This window comes from Dendrobates tinctorius, unplaced genomic scaffold, assembly GCF_039654945.1.
Source record: "Dendrobates tinctorius isolate UK_male_01 unplaced genomic scaffold, ASM3965494v1 ptg000315l, whole genome shotgun sequence".
NCBI lineage: Eukaryota > Metazoa > Chordata > Amphibia > Anura > Dendrobatidae > Dendrobates > Dendrobates tinctorius.
Window position 1 is genome coordinate 3,639,054 of NW_027361982.1, and position 24,302 is coordinate 3,663,355.

The 24,302-nt window shown below is 47.4% G+C and overlaps 1 protein-coding gene across 2 annotated transcripts in view; it reads right to left on the reverse strand.

Annotated features, from left to right (window-relative positions):
- The window catches only part of LOC141073822 (major histocompatibility complex class I-related gene protein-like), a 102,804-nt gene extending 83,230 nt beyond the window's left edge, over nt 1-19,574 (reverse strand). For both annotated transcript variants that reach the window (XM_073561280.1, XM_073561277.1), the window contains exon 1: nt 19,425-19,574. In XM_073561280.1, coding sequence (XP_073417381.1) covers nt 19,425-19,527 — 103 coding nt within the window. In that variant the 5' untranslated portion in view covers nt 19,528-19,574. The remainder of the gene's footprint in view (nt 1-19,424) is intronic.
- Between the last annotated feature and the right edge of the window lie 4,728 nt (nt 19,575-24,302).

A 24,302-nucleotide genomic window follows, 5' to 3' on the forward strand; every position in this document is an offset into this window, starting at 1 on the left:
GTATATATGTAGTATGTATGTAGCATGTAGTATGTATGTAGCATGCATGTAGTATGTATGTAGTATGTATGTAGTATGTATGTGGTATGTATGTAGCATGTAGCATGCATGTAGTATGTATGTAGTATATATGTGGTATGTATGTAGCATGTAGTATGTATGTAGCATGCAGTATGTATGTAGCATGCATGTAGTATATATGTAGTATGTATGTAGCATATATGTAGTATGTATGTAGCATGTAGTATGTATGTAGCATGCAGTATGTATGTAGCATGCAGTATGTATGTAGCATGCATGTAGTATATATGTAGCATATATGTAGTATGTATGTAGCATGTAGTATATATGTAGTATGCATGTTGCATGCATGTAGTATATATGTAGTATGTATGTTGCATGTAGTATATATGTAGTATGAATGTAGCATGTATGTAGTATGTAGTATGAATGTAGCATGTATGTAGCATGTAATTTTTTTTTTTATTTTTTTTTTACATTCAACACATTAGCCGGATGATGGGACTACTACTGTCCCATCATTGGCTAATGTGTCAATCACTGTCATGGTAGCAGGCATCGCCCGATGGGACTTGTAGTCCCATCGGACGATGCCTGCACAGACCCCCGAAGCCTGCACAGACCCCCGGCAGGCCGGCACAGCCCCCCGGCAGGCCGGCACAGCCCACCGGAGCCTGCACAGCCCCCCGGCAGGCCGGCACAGCCCACCGGAGCCTGCACAGACCACCGGCAGGCCGGCACAGCCCCCCGGCAGGCCGGCACAGCCCCCCGGAGCCTGCACAGCCCCCCCGGCAGGCCGGCACAGCCCCCCGGAGCCTGCACAGCCCCCCCCGGCAGGCCGGCACAGCCCCCCGGCAGGCCGGCACAGACCACCGGAGCCTGCACAGACCCCCTGGCAGGCCGGCACAGCCCCCCGAAAGGCCCGTACAGACCCCAGAGAGGCTGTACAAGGCAAAAACAGGGTTTTTCTTATTCCGATACCGGAAGTCCCATAGACTTGAATGGGACTTCCGGTATCGGAATCGGCGATACCAATACTTTTTTTTAAGATCGGCCGATCCATTCCGATCCGATACTTTGAAGTATCGGACGGTATCGCTCAACTCTAGTGGCCCGTATGGCGAAGTACTCGTGCAAGATAGCATACCAAAAGGGGCCGAGAACACACATGCTGATGCTCTGTCGAGAGTGACTTATGACCAATCCGGACATGACCGAGATGAGGAGCTGGAGGCAGAAGAGATTCCTGGGATCCGGGACCTCTCCAGGACGTTGGCGGCGACGCGGGGAAAAATCGGAGAGGCGTCGGGAGAATGAGTCCTGGGACAACCTAGAGACAACTTGGTGCAGCTCCAGCAGGAAGATAGGGGACTCCCCCAGTTGATACAGTGGGTGGTCTTGAAACGAAGTGTAAGAGAGGCTCTGTCCCCGGGAACGCTGCAGATTCTCAGGCAGTGGGAAAGGCTTCATTTGGAAGATGGCTTGCTGTATCGGAAAGTGCAGTTGGTTCGTGGGGCCGGGGTTACCTAGCAAGTGGTACTCTAGGAGAAGTTGATCAGCGTGGTAGCTACCGAGGCTCATGAGAGAGGGGCTCACTTTGGCCCGGAGATGACGTTTCAGTGGCAGCAGTAGTTGGTCTACTAGCCCCGCTGATTGATAACTGCAGTGGAGGAAGTCTGCCAGCGATGCTGAAGCTGCAAACTGGTTAAGCCTCCCGAATAGAGAGCCCCCACACAGACCATCATGACGTCTGCTCCCTTAGGGTAAAGGCCCCTTCACACTAAGCGATCTCGGTAGCGAGATCGCTGCTGAGTCACAACTTTTGTGACGCAACAGCGATCTCACCAGCGAGATCGCTGTGTGTGACAGCGATCAGCGAGCGCCCCCCCTGCCGGTATCGCTGATCGCTGCAAGAAACCTCTGGACATTTCTTTGGTCGCTGGTCTCCCGCTGGCCAGCACGCATCGCTGTGTGTGACAGGTGGGAGACCAGCGATCAGGTGTAAAAAATAATAAAAAAAATATAGTTATTCTCACCTTCCGACGACCCGTTCAGCCATCCTGCCTCTCTCCACGCTCCGGTCCCAGTGATCCTTTGCACGAATGACCGCGAGACTTTGTTATCCCTCGAGACGTGACATCTTGCGGTCATTCGTGCAAAGGATCACTGGGACCGGAGCGTGGAGAGAGGCAGGATGGCTGAACGGGACGTCGGAAGGTTAGAATAACTATATTTTTTATTTTGATTCTATTTTTTACAGCGATGGCCAGCGATGTCGGGCACTCGGCATCGCTGTGCTGATCGCTGGTGAAGCTGTCTGTGTGACAGCTCACCAGCGATCACATAGCGACTTACTAGCGATCCTGACACCTTGATATCGGTGTCGGGATCGCTGGTAAGTCGCTTAGTGTGACGGGGCCTTTACTGATGATCGATTCGGGGAAAAATCGGAGAGGCGTCGGGAGAATGAGTCCTGGGACAACCTAGAGACAACTTGGTGCAGCTCCAGCAGGAAGATAGGGGACTCCCCCAGTTGATACAGTGGGTGGTCTTGAAACGAAGTGTAAGAGAGGCTCTGTCCCCGGGAACGCTGCAGATTCTCAGGCAGTGGGAAAGGCTTTAGTTGGAAAATGGCTTGCTGTATTGGAAAGTGCAGTTGGTTCGGGAGCTGGGGGTTACCTGGCAAGTGGTACTCCGGGAGAAGTTGATCAGCGTGGTAGCTACCGAGGCTCATGAGAGAATGGGCTCACTTTGGCCCAGAGATGACGTTTCAGTGGCAGCAGTAGTTGGTCTACTACCCCCGCTGATTGATGACTGCAGTGGAGGAAGTCTGCCAGCGATGCTGAAGCTGCAAACTGGTTAAGCCTCCCGAACAGAGAGCCCCCACACACACCATCATGACGTCTGCTCCCTTAGGGTTACTGATGATCGATTACTTGACAGTGGGCCGAGCTCATCTGAGATATGAACATTGCTTAGTGATGACCGGCCACTTTACCAAATTTGCTGTGGTGACTCCAACCCGAGATCAGACTGCTGAGTCGGCTTTACAAGGCCATTTGTCGAGACTTCATCCAAGTGTATGGTTGTCCAAAGCGGATTCATTCTGATCAAGGCGCTTGTTTTCAAGGCCTATTGATGGAGGAGCTACACAGCCTGTACCAGATTGAGATGTCCAGGATGATGCCCTATCACCCCCAAGGGAATGGAGCCTGTGAGCGCTTCAACTGGAAACTGATCCAAATGTTGAGAGCATTGGAAGAAGACAGGAAAGTCCGCTGGCTTGAATATGTGGCTGAGCTGGTGTGGGTGTACAACAATCGGGTGCACAGTATGACTGGATACACACCGTATACCCTGCTGTTCGGGCAAAAAGGACGGGAGATTATGGAATTGGATCCAGCAGAGGACTACCCACGGACGGGGGTGTCTTCCTGGGTCTGAAAACATCGACATCGGCTGCAGACCCTTCAACGGCTGGTGCAGACCAGGTTTCGAGAGCTTGAGCATCATGAAACAGCACCTCTACGAGGGACAGCTCTCAAGGCCAGAGACCGTGTGTTGATCCGAAATAAGTGACCTCAAGGCAAGTTAGAACACCGCTGGGAGAAGACTCCTTATCGGATAAAACGCCGCGTTAGGTCCAATGGTCCCATTTATGAACTTCAACCCGAAGGGGAAGAGGGGGCACCAACCCGAATAGTCCACCGAAGTATGTTGCGTCCTTGCCTGTCTCAAGACCCTGAAGCAGGGGAGAGAGTACCAAGTGTCCCCGCAATGCTTACCCCTCCGGTTACAGATTGTGATGAAGAGGACACAGTTGTGTCGTTACCTGAGAGGAATGGCTCGGTGTCCGTCTGTCCAGAGGATGTATGCGGGCCCGAAACTCCAGAGATGGCTGCTCTAGAGAACTCAGGCAAACCCCCGTCCTCCATACCTCAACCCGATTCTACCACTCAACCCGAGGTACATCATACCGAGTGGACAACAGCTGGAATACCCCCTACTCAATATGAACAAGACCAATTTATTAGGCAACAAATTATTTAAGAAATGGAAGAATGCCAATGTGCACTACGAGAACTCTCACCCGTGGAATGGCGAGCTAAAGGAGAGGGGGAGTGTAAGGATAAAAACCGGGCTGCGGGCACCTGTACTGCGCTGGGTCCAGAACTGTTGAGGCTGCATCCCAGGTTGTCTGGGGGAAAGAACAAGGTATCGGACAGACCTTGTGACCCAGAAGCAGGGGGCGTGGCAAAGAAAAAGCTTGCAAAGCGACTGGGAGGAGTCAGAGGAGGTGGATGAGCAGCATGCTCCGCGGAGTGTGCAGCAGCACTGCAACATATCGCGGGCGGCGACACACGAGCACGCTGTTGAGACCAGCCGCTGAGAAAGGGCCATGGGCTCTGTTAAGTTGAGTGTGGCATGCAGGCACAGGACTGGGGGCCATGTACAGGACTGTTTGTTGTGGCCATCTTTGCCAGACAGCACGCCGCAGACCCCCCTGGCTAATAGACTGCACACAATCCCCTTGACTTTGGCTGCACAAATTTATGGACTAATTGGCTCAACGGGTAAAAACCGGAGACTGCCCGTTGCCGCCAGAAAATATACTGGGAATTGTGGAATCTCTTCTGAGGACACTGCGCCGGCCGTTGCAGGGATTACAGCCCTCATCGGATTATCCATGGCTGAGGAAGCTACGAACATGATAAGTTATCATTTGCCCCTTTAACTGTTTATCTCTCTGCAAGAAGTATCTTGACTGTTAAATTAAATTGTTAACCCTTGCTCTGCCTTTCTTACGTCATTCCATCCCGCAACCTGCTTACACTTGCACAGAGAGAAGGTAATGACAAGCTTAGGAAGATGACAGTCCCTTCAGGTACAAGGCCAGTTGACTGGAGGGTCACAACCAGGCTTCTCTGAACATCTCCATGGAGCCAGGTGACCAGCGGGTCCCAATCCTAGCTTTCTCCAAACATATCCATGGATTCACAATGGTCAATGGAGCAGATCTGTTTTCTTTCAACCGAGGCCAAGGTCCACTAGGTTGGCATCCTGTGGAATGATAAATCTGTGTCCCTTGTGATGTAGCCATGATGTCTTGACTGCTGTCCTGTCTCTGATCCTTTGAATGTTTGGATGTCTTGGATGAATCTCTGGCTGTCTCTCTATCTCTTACAGAGACATATGACCTCTTTTAATAATTAACAAGTGTCCTTCATTCAGTATTTACAGGTAAAGGGGAAGAATGCTGATCTATTTACATAGTTACTCTATCTCTGTTGTAAAAGTCAACAAGCTGGCTGGCTTGGACAATATGTAATTAGCATATCAGCAAACATCACTAGTCATCCAGGATAACAGCACAGTATGCTAATCAAATGTAACTTATAAGTCAGTATTACAGGCTTACACATACAAAAGTCTATATTCTTAACCAACCAGAAAGAAACACATAAATTCAAAAGTCAACTTATAAATAACAGTCTATTCCTTCTGGCTTGATGAAAATAGACATGTGGTTAATTAAGATTCCATACCATATCTTCACACAATCCATTATATATATATATATATATATATATATATACCGTATTTTCCGCTTTGTAAGACGCACTTTTTTCCCCCAAAATTGAGGGGAAAAAGGGGGTGCGTCTTACAAAGAGGATATACATTTGCGCTGCCACTGAGGGTACTTGCCGCGGCACTCTGTGCCCTGATGCTGCCGCTGCGCTGTCTGCCACCGCCGCGCTCCTGTCCCCCGGTGGTTTCTTCCGCCCCACCGCCGCCGCCGCGCTCTGTCCCGTTCAGCGTGGGGGGTCTCTGTCGCTCCATGCCTGCTTTCTTCCTGGAAAATGGCCGCCGCGCATGCGCAGACGGACATCTCGGCACTGAAATCTCGGGAGATGAGATTTCAGCGCTGAAATCTCATCTCCCGAGATTTCAGTGCCGAGATGTCCGTCTGCGCATGCGCGGCGGCCATTTTCCAGGAAGAAAGCAGGCATGGAGCGACAGAGACCCCCCACGCTGAACGGGACAGAGCGCGGCGGCGGCGGTGGGGCGGAAGAAACCACCGGGGGACAGGAGCGCGGCGGTGGCGGACAGCGCAGCGGCAGCATCAGGGCACAGAGTGCCGCGGCAAGTACCCTCAGAACGGGACAGAGCGCGGCGATGGCGGCAAACACCGGGGGATAGGAGCGTGGCGGTAAGAACCGGGGGACAGAGCGCGGTGGTGGCGGTAAGAACCGGGGGAGAGCGCGGCGGTGGTGGCAAGCAGGCACCGGGGGACAGCGTGGCGGTGGTGGCAAGCACTGGGGGACAGAGTGCGGCGGTGGTGGCAAGCAGGCACCGGGGGACAGAGCGTGGAGGTGGTGGCAAGCATCAGGGGACAGAGGGCGGCGGCAGTAACAGACACCGGCAGCGGCACGCTGCACATCAAAACACCCCCTCATCCCAGCAGCAATGTTCCACTCCGGCCTCCTCCATCACCACCCCTGGAAAGCAATAAGACGCATGGATTATAAGATGCACCACCATTTTATTAAAAATAAAGTTTTTTTCCTATTTTTCTCCTCAAAATTTGGGGTGCGTCTTATAATCCGGAGCGTCTTATAAAGCGAAAAATACGGTATATATATATATATATATATATATATTGTGATAAAACACTCCGGGATCGCCTTTGCTGGGGTCAAAGGTCACGTGCGTTCAGCATGAAACTCAGGCGCAGAGCTGGGATTCGGGTGTAACTGACCCTGAGTCAGGTTTATTAATGTTGAAAGCAATGCAAAAAGGAAATAAAACATAAAACAAATCCTTGCCTGTCCGGCACTAACTAAACAATGGACAACCTAACTACCAACTGGCGGGCTTCTCCCGTCCAGCCAAACCACAGTTGCAGTGGGCACTGCTTCCACTCACGTGTGTCTCTCACACAGACAGGCTCTCTGTGTTCCCAGGCTGAGACACTCACACAACCACCTGGCATCCTTTTACAGTGGGGAAAAAAAGTATTTAGTCAGTCAGCAATAGTGCAAGTTCCACCTCTTAAAAAGATGAGAGGCGTCTGTAATTTACATCATAGGTAGACCTCAACTATGGGAGACAAACTGAGAAAAAAAAATCCAGAAAATCACATTGTCTGTTTTCATAGAAATCATAGAATCGTAGAGTTGGAAGGGACCTCCTGGGCCATCTGGTCCAACCCCCTGCTCAAAGCAGGATTCGCTAAATCATCCCAGTCAGATGTCTGTCCAGCCTCTGTTTGAAGACTTCCATTGAAGGAGAACTCACCACTTCTCGTGGCAGCCTGTTCCACTCATTGATCACTCTAACTGTCAAAAAGTTTTTTCTAATATCTAATCTGTGTCTCCTCCCATTCAGTTTCATCCCATTGCTTCTAGTCTTTCCTTGTGCAAATGAGAATAAAGTTGATCCTTCTACAATGTGACAGCCTTTTAGATATTTGTAGACAGCTATTAAGTCTCCTCTCAGTCTTCTCTTTTGCAAACTAAACATTCCCAAATCCTGCAACCTTTCCTCATAAGACAGGGTTTGCAGACCGGTCACCATTCTGGTCGCTCTTTTCTGAACTTGCTCCAGTTTGTTGATGTCTTTTTTAAAATGTGGTGCCCAAAACTGGACACAATATTCCAGATGAGGTCTGACCAAAGAGGAGTAGAGGGAAATAATGACTTCACGTGATCTAGACTGTATGCTTCTGTTAATACATCCTAGAATTGCATTTGCCTTTTTTGCTGCTGCATCACACTGTTGACTCATATTCAGTCTGTGATCTATTAGTATACCCAAGTCTTTTTCACATGTGCTGTCACTTAGCCCTATTCCTCCCATTCTATATATGCTTTTTTCATTTTTATTGCCCAGATGTAGTACTTTGCATTTCTCCCTGTTAAAAACCATTCTGTTAGTTGCTGCCCACTTCTCCAGTTTTGTTTTCACTTCTCCAGTTTTGTTTTCATTTTATTTGCATATTATGGTGGAAAATAAGTATTTGGTCAGAAACAAGCAATCAAGATTTCTGGCTCTCACAGACCTGTAACTTCTTCTTTAAGAGACTCCTCTTTCCTCCACTCATTACCTGTAGTAATGGCACCTGTTTAAACTTGTTATCAGTATAAAAAGACACCTGTGCACACCCTCAAACAGTTTGACTCCAAACTCCACTATGGTGAAGACCAAAGAGCTGTCAAAGGACACCAGAAACAAAATTGTAGCCCTGCACCAGGCTGGGAAGACTGAATCTGCAATAGCCAACCAGCTTGGAGTGAAGAAATCAACTGTGGGAGCAATAATTAGAAAATGGAAGACATACAAGACCACTGATAATCTCCCTCGATCTGGTGCTCCACGCAAAATCCCACCCTGTGGGGTCAGAATGATCACAAGAACGGTGAGCAAAAATCCCAGAACCACGCGGGGGGACCTAGTGAATGAACTGCAGAGAGCTGGGACCAATGTATCAAGGCCTACCATAAGTAACACACTACGCCACCATGGACTCAGATCCTGCAGTGCCAGACGTGTCCCACTGCTTAAGCCTGTACATGTCCGGGCCCGTCTGAAGTTTGCTAGAGAGCATTTGGATGATCCAGAGGAGTTTTGGGAGAATGTCCTATGGTCTGATGAAACCAAACTGGAACTGTTTGGTAGAAACACAACTTGTCGTGTTAGGAGGAAAAAGAATACTGAGTTGCATCCATCAAACACCATACCTACTGTAAAGCATGGTGGTGGAAACATCATGCTTTGGGGCTGTTTCTCTGCAAAGGGGCCAGGACGACTGATCCGGGTACATAAAAGAATGAATGGGGCCATGTATTGTGAGATTTTGAGTGCAAACCTCCTTCCATCAGCAAGGGCATTGATGATGAAACGTGGCTGGGTCTTTCAACATGACAATGATCCAAAGCACACCGCCAGGGCAACGAAGGAGTGGCTTCGTAAGAAGCATTTCAAGGTCCTGGAGTGGCCTAGCCAGTCTCCAGATCTCAACCCTATAGAAAACCTTTGGAGGGAGTTGAAAGTCCGTGTTGCCAAGCGAAAAGCCAAAAACATCACTGCTCTAGAGGAGATCTGCATGGAGGAATGGGCCAACATACCAACAACAGTGGGTGGCAACCTTGTGAAGACTTACAGAAAACGTTTGACTTCTGTCATTGCCAACAAAGGATATATCACAAAGTATTGAGATGAAATTTTGTTTCTGACCAAATACTTATTTTCCACCATAATATGCAAATAAAATGAAAACAAAACAGACAATGTGATTTTCTGGATTTTTTTTTCTCAGTTTGTCTCCCATAGTTGAGGTCTACCTATGATGTAAATTACAGACGCCTCTCATCTTTTTAAGTGGTGGAACTTGCACTATTGCTGACTGACTAAATACTTTTTTTCCCCACTGTATATCCACCTCCCATTATTCATTAGCAAGCAGGTGCGATACTGACCAGACTAGGCCACATAGGAAAGGAATCTGGGCGAGATATACCTGCCCTCATCCACTATTCCCACATGATTCTCACATATCCCCCCCCTCTGCTCAGACCACTCCGGTCGAGCAATGACACCCGCCAAACAGTGCACTCGGGACAGGGCATCTGCATTTCCCATCTGTACCCCTGGGCGGTGCTCCACCGTAAAAGTGTAGGCCTGCAGGGCAAGGAACCACCGGGTCACCCGGCTATTCCGTTCCTTGTTCAAGTGCATCCACTTGAGAGGGGCATGGTCAGTGATCAGCCTGAACTTTCGGCCCACCAGGTAATATTTGAGGGCCTCTAGAGCCCACTTAATGGCAAGGCACTCTTTTTCTACGACTGCATACCTTTGCTCGTGTTTATTCAGCTTCCTGCTGAGATAGAGGACTGGGTGTTCCACTCCGTCCTTCACTTGTGAGAGTACGGCCCCGATACTGGTATCAGAGGCATCTGATTGTACCACAAACTCGCTGCAGAAGTCCGGAGTCACCAGTACGGGCTGAGAGCAAAGTGCCCGTTTTAGGCTATGGAAGGCTTCTTCAGCCGCTAAACTCCATTTAATCATGACGGAGTCTTTCCCTTTTGTAAGATCCGTCAGGGGGGTAGCGATGGCTGCAAAATTGGGTATGAACCGGCGATAATAGCCGGCGATCCCCAGGAAGGCTTGTACCTGCTTCTTGTTGACAGGTTGCGGCCAGTCATGAACTGCCTGAATCTTATCAACCTGGGGTTTAACAACACCCCTCCCAATTACATACCCCAAATACCGGGCTTCTTCTAGCCCGATGTGACATTTCTTGGGGTTCGCGGTTAGACCTGCCTACCACAGGTCGTCAATCACAGCTTGTACTTTCTGGAGATGAGTCTCCCAGTCCAAGCTGTAAATGACAATGTCGTCCAAATAGGCCGAAGCGTACCGCCTATATGGCCTCAGGACTCGATCCATCAGTCTCTGGAGGTCGCCGGTGCTCCGTGCAGTCCAAACGGCATATACACATACTGAAATAGACCTTCTGGGGTAGCAAATGCCGTCTTTTCTCTGGCAGCCTCCGCCAGAGGGATCTGCCAATACCCCTTTGTTAGGTCTAGGGTCGTAATATACCGGGCTTTTCCTAACCGATCTATTAACTCGTCGACCCGGGGCATAGGGTAGGCATCAAATTTTGAGACCGCATTCAGTTTCCTGAAGTCATTGCAGAACCGGATGGTGCCGTCCGGTTTAGGAATTAGCACAATCGGGCTGGACCAAGCACTGTGCGATTCCTCAATGACACCTAACTCTAACATTGCCTTCACTTCTCGGGAAATGGCTTCACGGCGCGCTTCCGGGATTCGGTAGGGCTTTACGTGAACTGTGACACCAGGTTCCGTTACAATGTCATGTTTCATTAGCGTAGTCTGCCCGGGTTTTTCTGAGAAAAACTTTTGGTTGGGAAGTAGAAACTGCCTGACCTCAGTCTTTTGCCGCTCTGAGAGAGTCTCTGCAACCCGTACCTCCGGTACGGTATGTGAGCAGACTGGACGGGCCAGCTCCGCTGACAAGGCAGACCGATCTTTCCAGGGTTTTATCAGATTTACATGATAAATCTGTTCAGGTTTCCGTTTACCTGCCTGGTATACTTTGTAGTTTACTTCACCAACTCTTTCCTTAATCTCAAAGGGGCCCTGCCACTTTGCCAGGAACTTACTGTCCACCGTGGGGACCAGGATCAACACCCTATCTCTGGGTGCAAACGTACGGATCTTGGCGCCCCTATCATAGATTCTTTTTTGGGCTCCTTGAGCCTGTATCATGTGTTCTTTGACGATAGGCATAACAGCCGCAATACGGTCCTGAATTTGTGTGACGTAATCTATCACTGTTTTAAACGGTGTGACCTGACCCTCCCAGGTTTCTTTTGCAACGTCTAACAGTCCGCGAGGACGTCGGGCGTACAATAACGCGAAAGGCAAGAATCCCGTGGAAGACTGGGGTACTTCCCTGATGGCAAAAAGCAAATACGGAAGTAAATAGTCCCAGTTCTTCCCATCCGTGTCTATCACCTTTCTCAGCATCTGCTTCAGAGTTTTATTGAACCGTTCGACCAACCCGTCTGTTTGAGGGTGATACATGGATGTGCGTAACGGTTCGATTTGTAACAATCGGCAGAGCTCCTTCATTACCCTGGACATAAAGGGGGTCCCCTGGTCGGTGAGTATCTGTTTTGGTATACCGACCCGACTAAACACATGCACCAATTCCTTGGCAATCGTCTTGGTGGCCGTGTTACGCAAAGGGATGGCCTCCGGGTAACGAGTGGCATAATCCAAGATGACCAGGATATGTTGGTGTCCACGTGCAGACCGTGGAAGGGGCCCAACTAAATCCATCCCAATCCTCTCAAACGGGACTTCAATAATAGGTAGGGGTACCAAAGGGCTACAGAACCGGGGCTTAGGTGCAGAGGCTTGGCAGTCAGGACAAGACTCACAATATTCACGAATATCGTGATGCATGCCTGGCCAAACAAAACAGTGTAATAACCTTTCGGTGGTTTTCTGGACTCCCAGGTGACCTCCCATCACATGTCCGTGGGCCAGGTCCAGCACCTGCCGCCGGTAGGGTTTTGGCACGACTAATAGTTGCACCGTATCTTCCCCCTTTTTCTCTATCTGATAGAGTAAATCATTCTCCAGAACCATGTAAGGATATGCCAGCCTAGCGCCAGGTTCTACGGGTACCCCATTTATCACTTTTACATTTGTCCTAGCCTGAGAAAGGGTAGGATCCTTTATTTGCTCGCTTTGGAAGTCATCTTTCTGAACTTCTAAATCCGGCAAACGGGGAGGTGGACGGCTGTCGGCCTCCTCCTCTTCCCCGGTCTCCTCCGTATCACCCGCCATGACTGAAAACGGGAACTGCAGGTCATTTCCCACAGACTCTTCCCCCGAGTCTTCCGGGGAGACATCTTCCAGGGGTTCGAGACCCCCACGCGCCCTGGGAGAAGAGTCATGTACACTATTACCCGAGGGCATCAACTGATTCTCCCACAATTGCCAGAAGTGGGGAAAATCCCGGCCCAGGATAACATCATGCAATAACGCAGGGACGAGTCCCACTTTATGTTGCACAGACCCATAGGAAGTAGTAATGCATATGACCGTGGTGAGGTACGAACAGGTGTCTCCATGCACACACGTTACAGAAAATTTGTCTGATGGTCCAGTCGGGGCTGACACCAGACTGGCCTTCACCAGAGTCACCACACTTCCCGAGTCTAACAATGCCACCACATTTTTGCCATCAACAGTTAAATCACACAAGTGTTTTTCCACATCCTTTTGACCGGCATTCACACTCACTACCCGTGCAACCATAGACATGCGGTTTTTAGAGTCTGTGACGTCGCACTGCATGGGTTCAGTAGTGACCGGACAGTTAGCAGCAATATGTCCCATCTCTTGGCAGCGCAAACACCTAACGGGCCTCTTGCTTAGACCATAGTTCGTTACTCTCGGCCTCGCAGTGCGGGCAGTCCCGTTTTCCTCCCCCACTGTCTTAGGGATTTTTCCATCTCCCCTACTCCCTGGAACAGTCTTACCGGTTCCACGTGGAGATGATGAAGAACGAGGTGGGGTAGCGTCGTCTCGGAGTCCTTCCGCCACGGAGTAACGTTCAACCAGATCCACCAGTTGATCTGCCGTAGTAGGATTTCCATGGCTTACCCACTTCCTCAGGGCTGGCGGTAGAGCTCTCAAGTACTTGTCCATGACGACTCTCTGGATTATCTCTGGCGCTGTCAACACCTCAGGTTGTAGCCACTTCTTCGTCACGTGGATCAGGTCGAACATCTGTGACCGCGGTGGTTTATCCGGCTGATAAGTCCATTGATGCACTCTCTGTGCACGGACAGCGGTCGTCACTCCCAGCCGGGCCAAGATCTCGGCTTTCAGTTTGTCAAAGTCCTGCGCGGCTTCAGGCTCTAAGTCATAATAAGCCTTTTGGGCCTCACCGGAAAGAAACGGGGCAATCAGGCCAGCCCATCGTGCCTTCGGCCATTTTTCTCACACCGCCGTCCGTTCAAACGTGGTCAGGTATGCCTCGATGTCATCTTCGGTCGTCATCTTCTGCCAGTACCGACTCACGTGAATCACTCTCGACTCGGCTTCCAGGTTAACCTCATGTAGGCTTGCCAGGCGCTGCGCCACCTGCTGGAGAAGCGAACGATCAGTAGCTGTCATGTCCACCAACTCCTTCAGCTGGGCCATCATCACCCGATTAGCTTCTTGCTGGACGGCGGTGGACTGTACCAGCGCTTTCACCACGTCCTCCATGCTCATGCTTGCAACGTGATGCCCGCGTTCTCCACCACAATGTGATAAAACACTCCGGGATCGCCTTTGCTGGGGTCAAAGGTCACGTGTGTTCAGCATGAAACTCAGGCGCAGAGATGGGATTCGGGTGTAACTGACCCTGAGTCAGGTTTATTAACGTTGAAAGCAATGCAAAAAGGAAATAAAACCTAAAACAAATCCTTGCCTGTCCGGCACTAACTAAACAATGGACAACCTAACTATCAACTGGCGGGCTTCTCCCGTCCAGCCAAACATCAGTTGCAGTGGGCACTGCTTCCACTCACGTGTGTCTCTCACACAGACAGGCTCTCTGTGTTCCCAGGCTGAGACACTCACACAACCACCTTGCATCCTTTTATATCCACCTCCCATTATTCATTAGCAAGCAGGTGCGATACTGACCAGACTAGGACACATAGGAAAGAAATCTGGGCGAGATATACCTGCCCTCATCCACTATTCCCACATGATTCTCACTATATATATATAAATATATATATATATATATATATTCAAACAATGTAAAAAACATATAGCCAGCTCACCATAAAGGAGTTCCTCTTAATGCAATAGTCGGTGTTCACCTTATATTCTGCACGGATCCAGGCAGGGAGTATACCCCAACAAATAGGCATATAAGAGAATTGGGATCCAGCAAAAAGATGAAAGTTCACCAGAATTATAAAATCTTCTTCTTTATTTATCCATCAAATCATATAAAAAATATGTGAGGAACTCCAAACAATTGGTAACATTCCAGCAAGGGAAGAGGAGTAATACAAGCAGTTGATGATAATAATGTTGGCAACTACCAGGTACCACCTGTTGATGTTGCCTGGTTACTAGAATGACAAGGGAGAACAGTCTAAGGGCTCTTTAACACATCCTGAAATTTTCGGTACTGGAAAAACCAGTATCGGTGCTACCCATGTCCGTGTGCTCATGTGTACCATCCTTGTTGCATCTGTGTGCGGTCCATGTGCACCATCAGTGTGACACGTGCGGGAATAGAAAACAGAATAGAATTGACAGATGTTTAGGTGTTAGATGTGCAAAGATAGAGAACAGATAGATAAAAATATGCCAGTGAGATATATAAAAGGTGCTTTGCATATGTAGATTTCTGTACTTATATTTAGCTAATAATTAAGTAAAATAAAAAATGGCGTGGGGTTCCTCTAATTTTTAATAACCAGGTGAGGCAAAGCAGACAGCTATGAGCTGGTGTTAGTCTAAGCAGGGGCCAATATCCATGGAGCGTCCCATTCTATTAATAACAGATCAACAATCTGTGTAGCCTTTACTGGTTATTAAAAAGGGGGGCCCTAAAAAACAATGATGTGGGGGTGCTCCCTATTTATAATAACCAGCAAAGGCTGGATGTCATCTGTGTGTTATTAGTGTACTCATGTGCAGTCAGTGATGCTGGAAAAAAACCAGATAGGCCTGTGTGTGGGTCACATGGTCACACTATCTGTGTGAACACACTGACATGCACACAGTCCCATATAATTAAATGGGACTTCACCTGTAAGTGTGAAAACTTTCACCACACATACTGGAGACACTGATGTGTGAAGGGGGCCTTGCTCACAATCATGTACAGTTACATTATCCCTTAAGCAGGTGATAAGAGTAAAATATTATACACAACAGGACAAAAAATAGTGCCATATGGGGAAGGGAGAAACAGTTGTGGCAGTAAATATTGGAGCAGTGCATAGATAAAGAGTGTGAAAGATTTATTGTCCTCTGATTGGGGTCTGGTCCAGGGTTGTGATGCCCCCAAATGGTCTGAGGAGCACATTCTTTAATTCATGTAGAAAGACAAATATTAAAATTTGAGAGTCCTCAGTGGTTGATACATTTTAACGGCTAAATGAAAAGATGGTAAAAAATAGCAAGCTTTCGAGACTCCTCAGGTCTCTTCATCTGCCATAGAAGAGATCCAAGGAGTCTCAAAAGCTTGCTATCTGTTACCAACTTTCGGTTAATATTTTTCTATCTACTGGTTAACACAGTACAAAGATATGATTCCTGTAGAAAACCATAAATCCATGCAACTCATTCATTTCTGCTCTTAGGGTCAGAGGCTGTCATACGTTTGAGCTCCCTGACTCTTCTGTCTCTCTGGGATTAACAAATGGAGATCAAAGGATTGCTCAAAGGTAATAAAGGTAAAACCGTGTGGGGTGTCACACAAGTTACCAATTAAAATATGTATAATAAAAAAATACCTTTAAAACCAGGGAATAGGACCAGAGTAACATACAAAGTACAGTCGGAAAATGAAATAGGGAAAAAGAAAAAAGCACCAATCCGACCATATAGTCCAAAATATATAAATGCTTTATTGTACAAAACAGGAAAGATATATATCTTTGTACCGTGTTAGCCAGTAGATAGAAGAATATTTTGAATTGAGAGTCCTCAGTGGTTGATACCTTTTAATGGCTAACTGAAAAGATGGTAACAAATTGCAAGCTTTCGAGACTACTCAGGTCTCTTCATCAGGCTTGACTAATACAAGATCTGAGGAATCACATATTTATACACAAGACAGCACAGAAATAACGCAATAGATAAGACAAGTGATCTGAAGCGGAATAGTCATTTATGTCTTTTTACATCAATTAAGGAATTTGCCCCTCAGACCTTCTGGGGTCATCACAACACAGAACCAGACCGGCAATCAGAGGGCAATAAAACCTTCACACTGCTTATATATGAACTGCTCCAATATTTATGCTTATCTCTCTCCCACAATGACTATTCCGCTTCACATCATTTGTCTCATCTATTGAGTTATTTATGTGCTGTCTTGTGTATAAATATGTTATTCTTCAGATTTAGTATTAGCCTGATGAAGAGACCTGAGTAGTCTGGAAAGCTTGCAATGTGTTACCATCTTTTCAGTTAGCCATTAAAAGGTATAAACCACTGAGGACTCTCAATTCTGAATATTCTTTTATTGTACAATACAAATAGTAAAATTCAGGTTAAAAAAAAACAAGGGGACACATCATGCAATATGTCACACAAAAAATATCACAAAAATTATTAATATAAGAAAAAGGATGCACACCCAGGAAAAGATTTTTTGAAATGGAAATGCACTGAGAAAATTCCAAATAGTGACAATGGATAAATATATAGTGCGCGTCTCTGTATTCTCAGAGCAGTGTCTGAACCAATGCCGGTGGCACCCCCGAGATTGAAACCGAGTGCTGCCGGGGAGAATAAAGTTAATTTTCTTCCCACAGCATTCGGCTATGTGCAGGTGTCGGGCAGGTTAGTAACGCTAACCCAATGTATGCAGGTTAATCTGTGTTCACACACAGCGTTTTTTTAGCGGTTTTTACCGCGGTTTTCGCTATAAAACCGCCATAAAACCGCTAAAAATAAGCTGCACAGTCATTTCTATGCATTTTGCACTTTTTGTGCACATTGATGCGTTTTTTACCACGAAAAAACCGCATCTCAGTAAAAAACGCAGCATACTCATTAATTTTGCGGATTTTCCCCGTTTTAGGCCTCTTCCATGCGGTTTTAAACCACTGCGGAAAAAAAACGCATCAAAACCGCGCAAAAAACGCAAACGGAAAAATAGGTGCGGTTTCTGGGAAGGGATTCAGGTTTTTGAGCAGAAAATTTCTGCAATGTGTGCACTTAGCCTAATAGTGTTTTTTCTGCTGACAGATTCCCTTCAAGATACAGTATGGGCTCCTCAGACCTCCTAGTGGCATCACAACCACAGACCAGACCATAGAACAATAAAAACTTTCTTACGCCTTATCTATAGATGTAAATACTTATGTCCCCTCCAAAAATTGAGAAAAGTATTCAAGGAGTGATACCTTTATTGGCTAACCAGAGAAATTATATTTGCAAGCTTTCAGGGCTCAGAAGGCCCCTTCATCAGGCTAGATTACACCTGAAAGCTTGCTGGCAAATATAATATTTTGGGGACATAAGTATTTACATCTATTTTTCTGGCTAAGGCCTGCTTCACACATCCGTTTGTCACCATCAGTCAAAATCCGCCGATTTGCAAAAAAAAACGGATCCGCTATTTATCTTGGCGGATCCGTTTTTTTCCCCATTGACTTTCATTATTGGCGGATTTTGACTGAGGAACGTCCGTTGCATCCGTATTTCTGCGGATCCGCCAAAATTTTGGCGTCCGCTGAGATCACCGAATGGACAATGCAACTCTTTTTGTTGTCCGGATCCGTATTTTCCTCTTTTGCTACATGTTTAACCCTAAATCCAATCTGGCTGCTGGATAAAAAATCTCTCTCTCACCGCCTCAACGCCCGAGATCTTGCCTCATCGCCCGAGATCTCGCCTCATCGCCCGAGATCTCGCCTCCACTCACTGCGACATCGCCTGAGATCTCGCCTCCTCTGACCGCTACATCGCCAGTAGTAATATTTTCTTTTCAGCCGCGGTTCCTTTAAAATTCCGAAATCGGCGGATCCTGGCGCACCAACTGGCGCACCAACGGGTGGCTCCCGTTGGTGTTTCATCGCCCACGGATCCGTTATCCGCCATTTTAGCGGCTGCCAACGCACAGGAAAAACGTAAGTGTGAAACAGGCCTAACACGGTACCACAATATTATTTTGTATTGTACATCGTAAGAATGCCTTATCTTATCTATGAATTGCTCCAATATTTACTACTACTGTTTCTCTCCTTCCCACCCTGATAGTTTTGCTTCACGTCACTTGTGTCGTTACTGCACTATTCTTTGTCCTGTTGTGTATAAATATGTGACTCTTCAGATTTTGTATTAGTCTATGCCTGATGAAGAGACCTGAGTAGTCTGGAAAGCTTGCAATGTGTTACCATCTTTTCAGTTAGCCATTAAAAGGTATCAACTACTGAGGACTCTCAATCCTGAATATTTTTCTATTTGCTGGTTAACAAGGTACAAATATATATTTTTCCTAGATTTGTGACTGAGCGGCATAGTCCTGTTTCCAGGATTGCTGGTGGGTCCCAATGGTCAGTCCCTCAAAATTCAATAAGCTATCCCTTATAATTGGATAACTTGATTTATTTGGGGAATAGCCCTTTATCAGATTTCAGATGGTATAGATACCAGATATATAATTTACTATAATATACACATGGCTGGACTCAGCAGAACGAGAGCCTAACGGAGATGTATATACATTTTTAGAGGTGTGGGGGCCCAAGTAGACCTTTTGCTATGGGGCCCTGTGAACTCTATGTACGCTCCTGCTTGCTGGGCAGTGATAGTGAGGGGAATCCGGCTTGTCGCTCAGAGCCCGAGGCACCGAGGCTCCCATGGCTAGATTGTCCTCTTCATAAGCGGCACGCCGGGCATGGAGGGGGCCCAGACATATTTCTTGCACAGGAACCCCAAGCTGTCAGTGTCTGCCCCTGCTATAGCACACACGACGTGCAGCTTCCCTGGATATCTCCACCTTATAGACGACAACACACTGATATATAACTATAAGGATGACACGACATAAATAAGACGTAATAACAAGTAATATAAGGTACAATCACTGGTCGCCTCCGTACTCACCAGAACACACTGCAGATACACAGAGGAGCAGCACAATAAGGGGGGACATCTTCCTCATCCTGCCTCTGATATATAACAGGACCCCAAGGGGAGAAGACCTCATGTATCACGTCGTGAAACAAACACAATGTAACAGTATCACAGCCACTGTACACTGGAGGGCGGAGCTCAGCTCTGATTGGACAGGAGGTGCAGCTTCCTCCAATAGGAAAATGAATCTCCATGTGGTCAGCAGTTACCGGGCGGAAGGAGGCTTCAAGAGAAAGTGAAAGTGTATTCTGGAGAGTTGTGGGGCTGGAGGGCTTGTTTCCCACCATGTTTATGTGAGATTTGGAAGCTCCACATTTTTATATTGTAAACCCCCAAAAATGATCTATTGGAAAAGGATTGCAAACAGATGGCTTTTGCAGCAAGTATATCTGGGTTTTTTTAACGTTGCAGTGGTTTTATTTAATTAAAATGCATCTGGCTATTTTTTAAGACTTAGGCCCCTTTCACATGTCAGTTTTTTGCTATCAGTCACAATCCATGAAATTTTGGAAAAAACATCCGGCGATTAATGCCGCTGTATCCGTTTTTTTTTTCTCATAGACTTGTATTAGAGACGGATTGCGTCAGATGGCCTCACGTTTCATCCGGAACCATCAGAAATTCTTTATCCATTGGCCGGAGACAACGGACATAGGAACGTTTTTTGTCTACGTCGAAAAATCGGACAGCGACAGATCCGGTGTTGTCCGATTTTTGCTGGAATGGAAGCCTATGGGTGCAGGATCCATCGCTGTCCGACAAATGACAGAATCCGATGACGCATTCTGTTTTTTTTAACTGCGCATGAGCCAACACTGTGTGCCTGTATGGTGTGTGCGGGCTATGTGTGCGTGTGTGGTCGTCCTGTGCAAGGGTCTGTGCGGGGGTATGCGGGGCTGTGCAGGGGTCTGTGCAGAGCTGTGCGGGGGTATGCGTGTGTTGTGCGGGGGTCTGTGCGGGGATATGTGGGGCTGTGCAGGGGGCTGTGCAGGGGTCTGTGCGAGGGGTATGCGGGTCTGTACGGGTCTGTGCGAGGGTGTGTGCGGGGGGCTGTGCTAGGCTGTGCGTGGGTCTGTGCGGGTGGTCTGTGCGGGGCTGTTCAGGGGTCTGTGCAGGGATATGTGTGGGGGTTTGCAGGGGTCAGTGCAGTGCTGTGCTGTGCGTGGGCCTGCGTGTGACTGTTTGTGTGTGTGTGTGTGTGTAGGCAGGCATCATCCGATGGGACTACAAGTCCCATCGGGCCATGCCTGGTACATTGACAGTGATTGACACATTAGCCAATGATGGGACAGTAGTAGTCCCATCATCCGGCTAATGTGTTGAATGTAAAAAAAAAAGAAGCAAAACAAACACACATATATAGTTCATGCTCACCATATTCTGCTAATCCCCGAAGCCCTTGGTCACCTGAAAAAAAATAAAGTAATAAACCAACAATATACTCCCTGTGTCCGACGTAATCCAATTAATATGATTATCCCACGACAATCTCCCATGGAGAGCTGTCACAACAGCTGATGCGACCGCTGTCCAGGGGCTCCAGTGATACATTGACGGAGATAATCCTCCGCATTGTATCACTCCACCGCCGACAGGTCACCTGAGTTCTCCTGTCACTTTGCGGCACTACAGCATGAGAATTTTCTCATGCTGTAGTGCTGTAAAGCGAGAGGCTTATCATCAATAGCACACTGCTGGAGGGTTATCTCCGGTCAGTGTGTCATCGGAGGCCTATAGAGCTGTCACATCACAGGGAAGATCGTCTTGGGACAATTATTATTAATGGGATTACGTCGGCCAGGGAGGATATTGTTGGTTTGTTTTTTTATTTTTTTTGCAGGTGATCGAGAGCTTCAACTGGATAGGCGTAAAATAAAAATTTTGAAAAAATGTGTCGTGTTTTAGTTCATTACAATACTTTATTCTTATGTGCGTTTTTTTGAACCCTTTATTAATATAAGATTAATAATGGATAGGCGGCTTATTGACACCTCTCCATTATTAACTGGGCTTAATGTCACCTTCCAATAGCCACCGCTACACGGCATTGGGAAGAGAGGGGCTAAGTGCCAGAATTGGCGCATCTTAGAGATGCGCCATTTCTGGGGCGGCTGTGGGCTGGTATTTGTAGCCGGGGGGGGCAATATCCATGGCCCTTTCCTAGGCTATGAATATCAGCCCACAGCTGTCTGCGTAGCCTTTCTGGCTATAAAATATAGGGGGGCCTCACATCATTTTTTGGGGGGTCCCCCTATTTTAATAGCCAGTAAAGGCTATGCAGACAGCTGCAGGCTGATATTTATATATATATATATATATATATATATATATATCAAAAGATAGACATATCTATGGATAAATCCATGGATATATCCATAGATATATTCATCTATGAATATATCTATGGATATATTCATAGATATCTATGGATATATCTATGAATATATCTATGGGTATATTTACAGATATCCATAGATATCTATGGAGATATCTATAGATATATCTAAGGATATATCTGTGTATTCTATCTATCCCATATCTATCTATCTATCTATGTGTCTGTGGAAGTTTTTAAAACCGGATCAGTCAAAAAACGGAAGAAACGGATGCGGTGAAAAAACAGATCATTCTGCGATGGATCTATCAATCTGACGGATTGTGACTGACGCCAAAAAACTGATATGTGAAACCAGCCTAAAACTCACATAATTAAAAGCAAACGGTATCCCCCAGATCGCAGCTGTGGCGTCAAAACAGTCTGTATCTGAGACCTGTTGCTGTGGGCGACTGCACCACGGTGTCACGCTGAGGGGGCACCAGGCATTCATTTCCCTTGGCTCTGTGTTGACTACACACATAAACTGAATGTTGCAGTTTAAAGGGAAGTGGAGCGCCCGACAGGACGGTGGGGATACTCGGTACCGGGCCAGTTCTTAAAGGGATGTGTCATGGCAGCAGTGACCCGGTCCGTGGCCCTGGGCGTCCAATGAAAATGATTATAAAAGGGGAAATAAAGTTTATCAGGGGTTAATTTGTGATGCCACGTGGTACTCGGCAATAAGGTGTTTGCCGAAGCTGCTTGAAGAGACCGCTGGGGCTGATGGTGATGCAGCAGAGTTGGTACAGTTCTCCACAGGTCGAGCTAAGTCCCAGGGCAATTATATTATAAAAGATGGTGATGATGGATGTAATGCAGGGCAGGTGATGCACTAAATAACTCTGAGGACACAGCAGGGCAACAGTTTCCTTTACCTTTACTGGATGTTCCGAGGTGCAGAGCAGAGTCCTTGCCTGTATGGCAGGCAGCTTGAGCCTTTTACACAGCGTCGGACTGGAGCACATTGGGCCCAACAGAGAAAATTATTCTTGGGGCCCACTATGTAGCTACATAGAGATAAATACAAAACCATCAATTGGGCGGTAAAACACGCTAATATCAGGGTATAATATAAGGTAGTACACGTCTTAATTACGTAGCAGGGGTTGGCGTAGAATCATAGAGGAGTAGCCACCTCATAGTATATAATGTAGCCTCCCTCATAAAATATAATGCAGCCCCCTTCATAGGGTATAATGCAGCACCCCGCAAAATATAATGCAACCCCCTCATAAGGTATAACGCAGTCCCCACCATAGAATATAATGTAGCACCCTCATAGGGAATAATGCAGCCCCTCTCATATAGTATTATGTAGCCTCCCAGAATATAATGTAGTCCCCTGAGAGAATAATGTATCCCCACCACAGAATATAATGCAGCCACCCATAGAGTATACTGTAGCCACCTCATATAGTAATATGTAGCCCCCAGAATATAATGTAGTCTCCTGAGAGAATAATGCAGCCCCACCACAGAATATAATGTAGCCCCCCAATAGAGTATACTGCAGCCCCCTCATATAGTAATATGTAGCCCCCAGAATACAATGTAATCCCCTGAGAGAATAATGCAGCCCCACCACAGAATATAATGCAGCCCCCCTCATATAGTATGATGTAGCCCCCCAGAATATAATGTAGTCCCCTGAGAATAATGCAGTCCCCCACAGAATATAATGTAGCCCCCTCATAAAGTATAATGCAGCCCCTCTCCACCCGCATCATTGTCCTCATCACCACCTCCATCATTGCCTTTTCCCCCACCACCCCTATCATTCTCCCCCACCACCCCATCACTGCCCATTTCACCACCTCAATCATTGCTTCCTCCCCACCATCATTGTCCATTTCATCACCTCCATCATTGCCTCCCCCACCGCCATCATTGCCTCTCCCCACCACCATCATTGTCCATCACCTCCATTATTGCCTCCCCCACACCTATCATTGCCTCCCTCCACCTCCATCATTGCCCATCACCTCCATCATTGCCTCCCATCAATCATTGCCCATCACCTCCATCATTGCCCATCACCTTCATCATTGCCTCCCCCACCACCATCATTGCCCATCACCTCCATCACTGCCTCCCCCACCATCATTGCCCATCACCTTCATCAATGCCTCCCCCACCGCCATCATTGTCCATCACCTCCATCATTGCCTCCCCATCAATCCTTGTCCATCACCTCCATCATTGTCTCCCTCACCATCATTGTCCATCACCTCCATCATTGCCTCCCCCACCAGCATTGCCAATCACCTCCATCATTGCCTCCCCCCACTGCCATCTTTGCCCATCACTGCCTCCCCCACCATCATTGCCCATCACCTCCATCAATGCCTCCCCCACCACCATCATTGCCCATTACCTCCATCATTGCCTCCCCCATCAATCATTGCCCATAACCTCCATCATTGCCTCCCCCATCATCATTGCCCATCACCTCCCCCACGGGCATTGCCCCT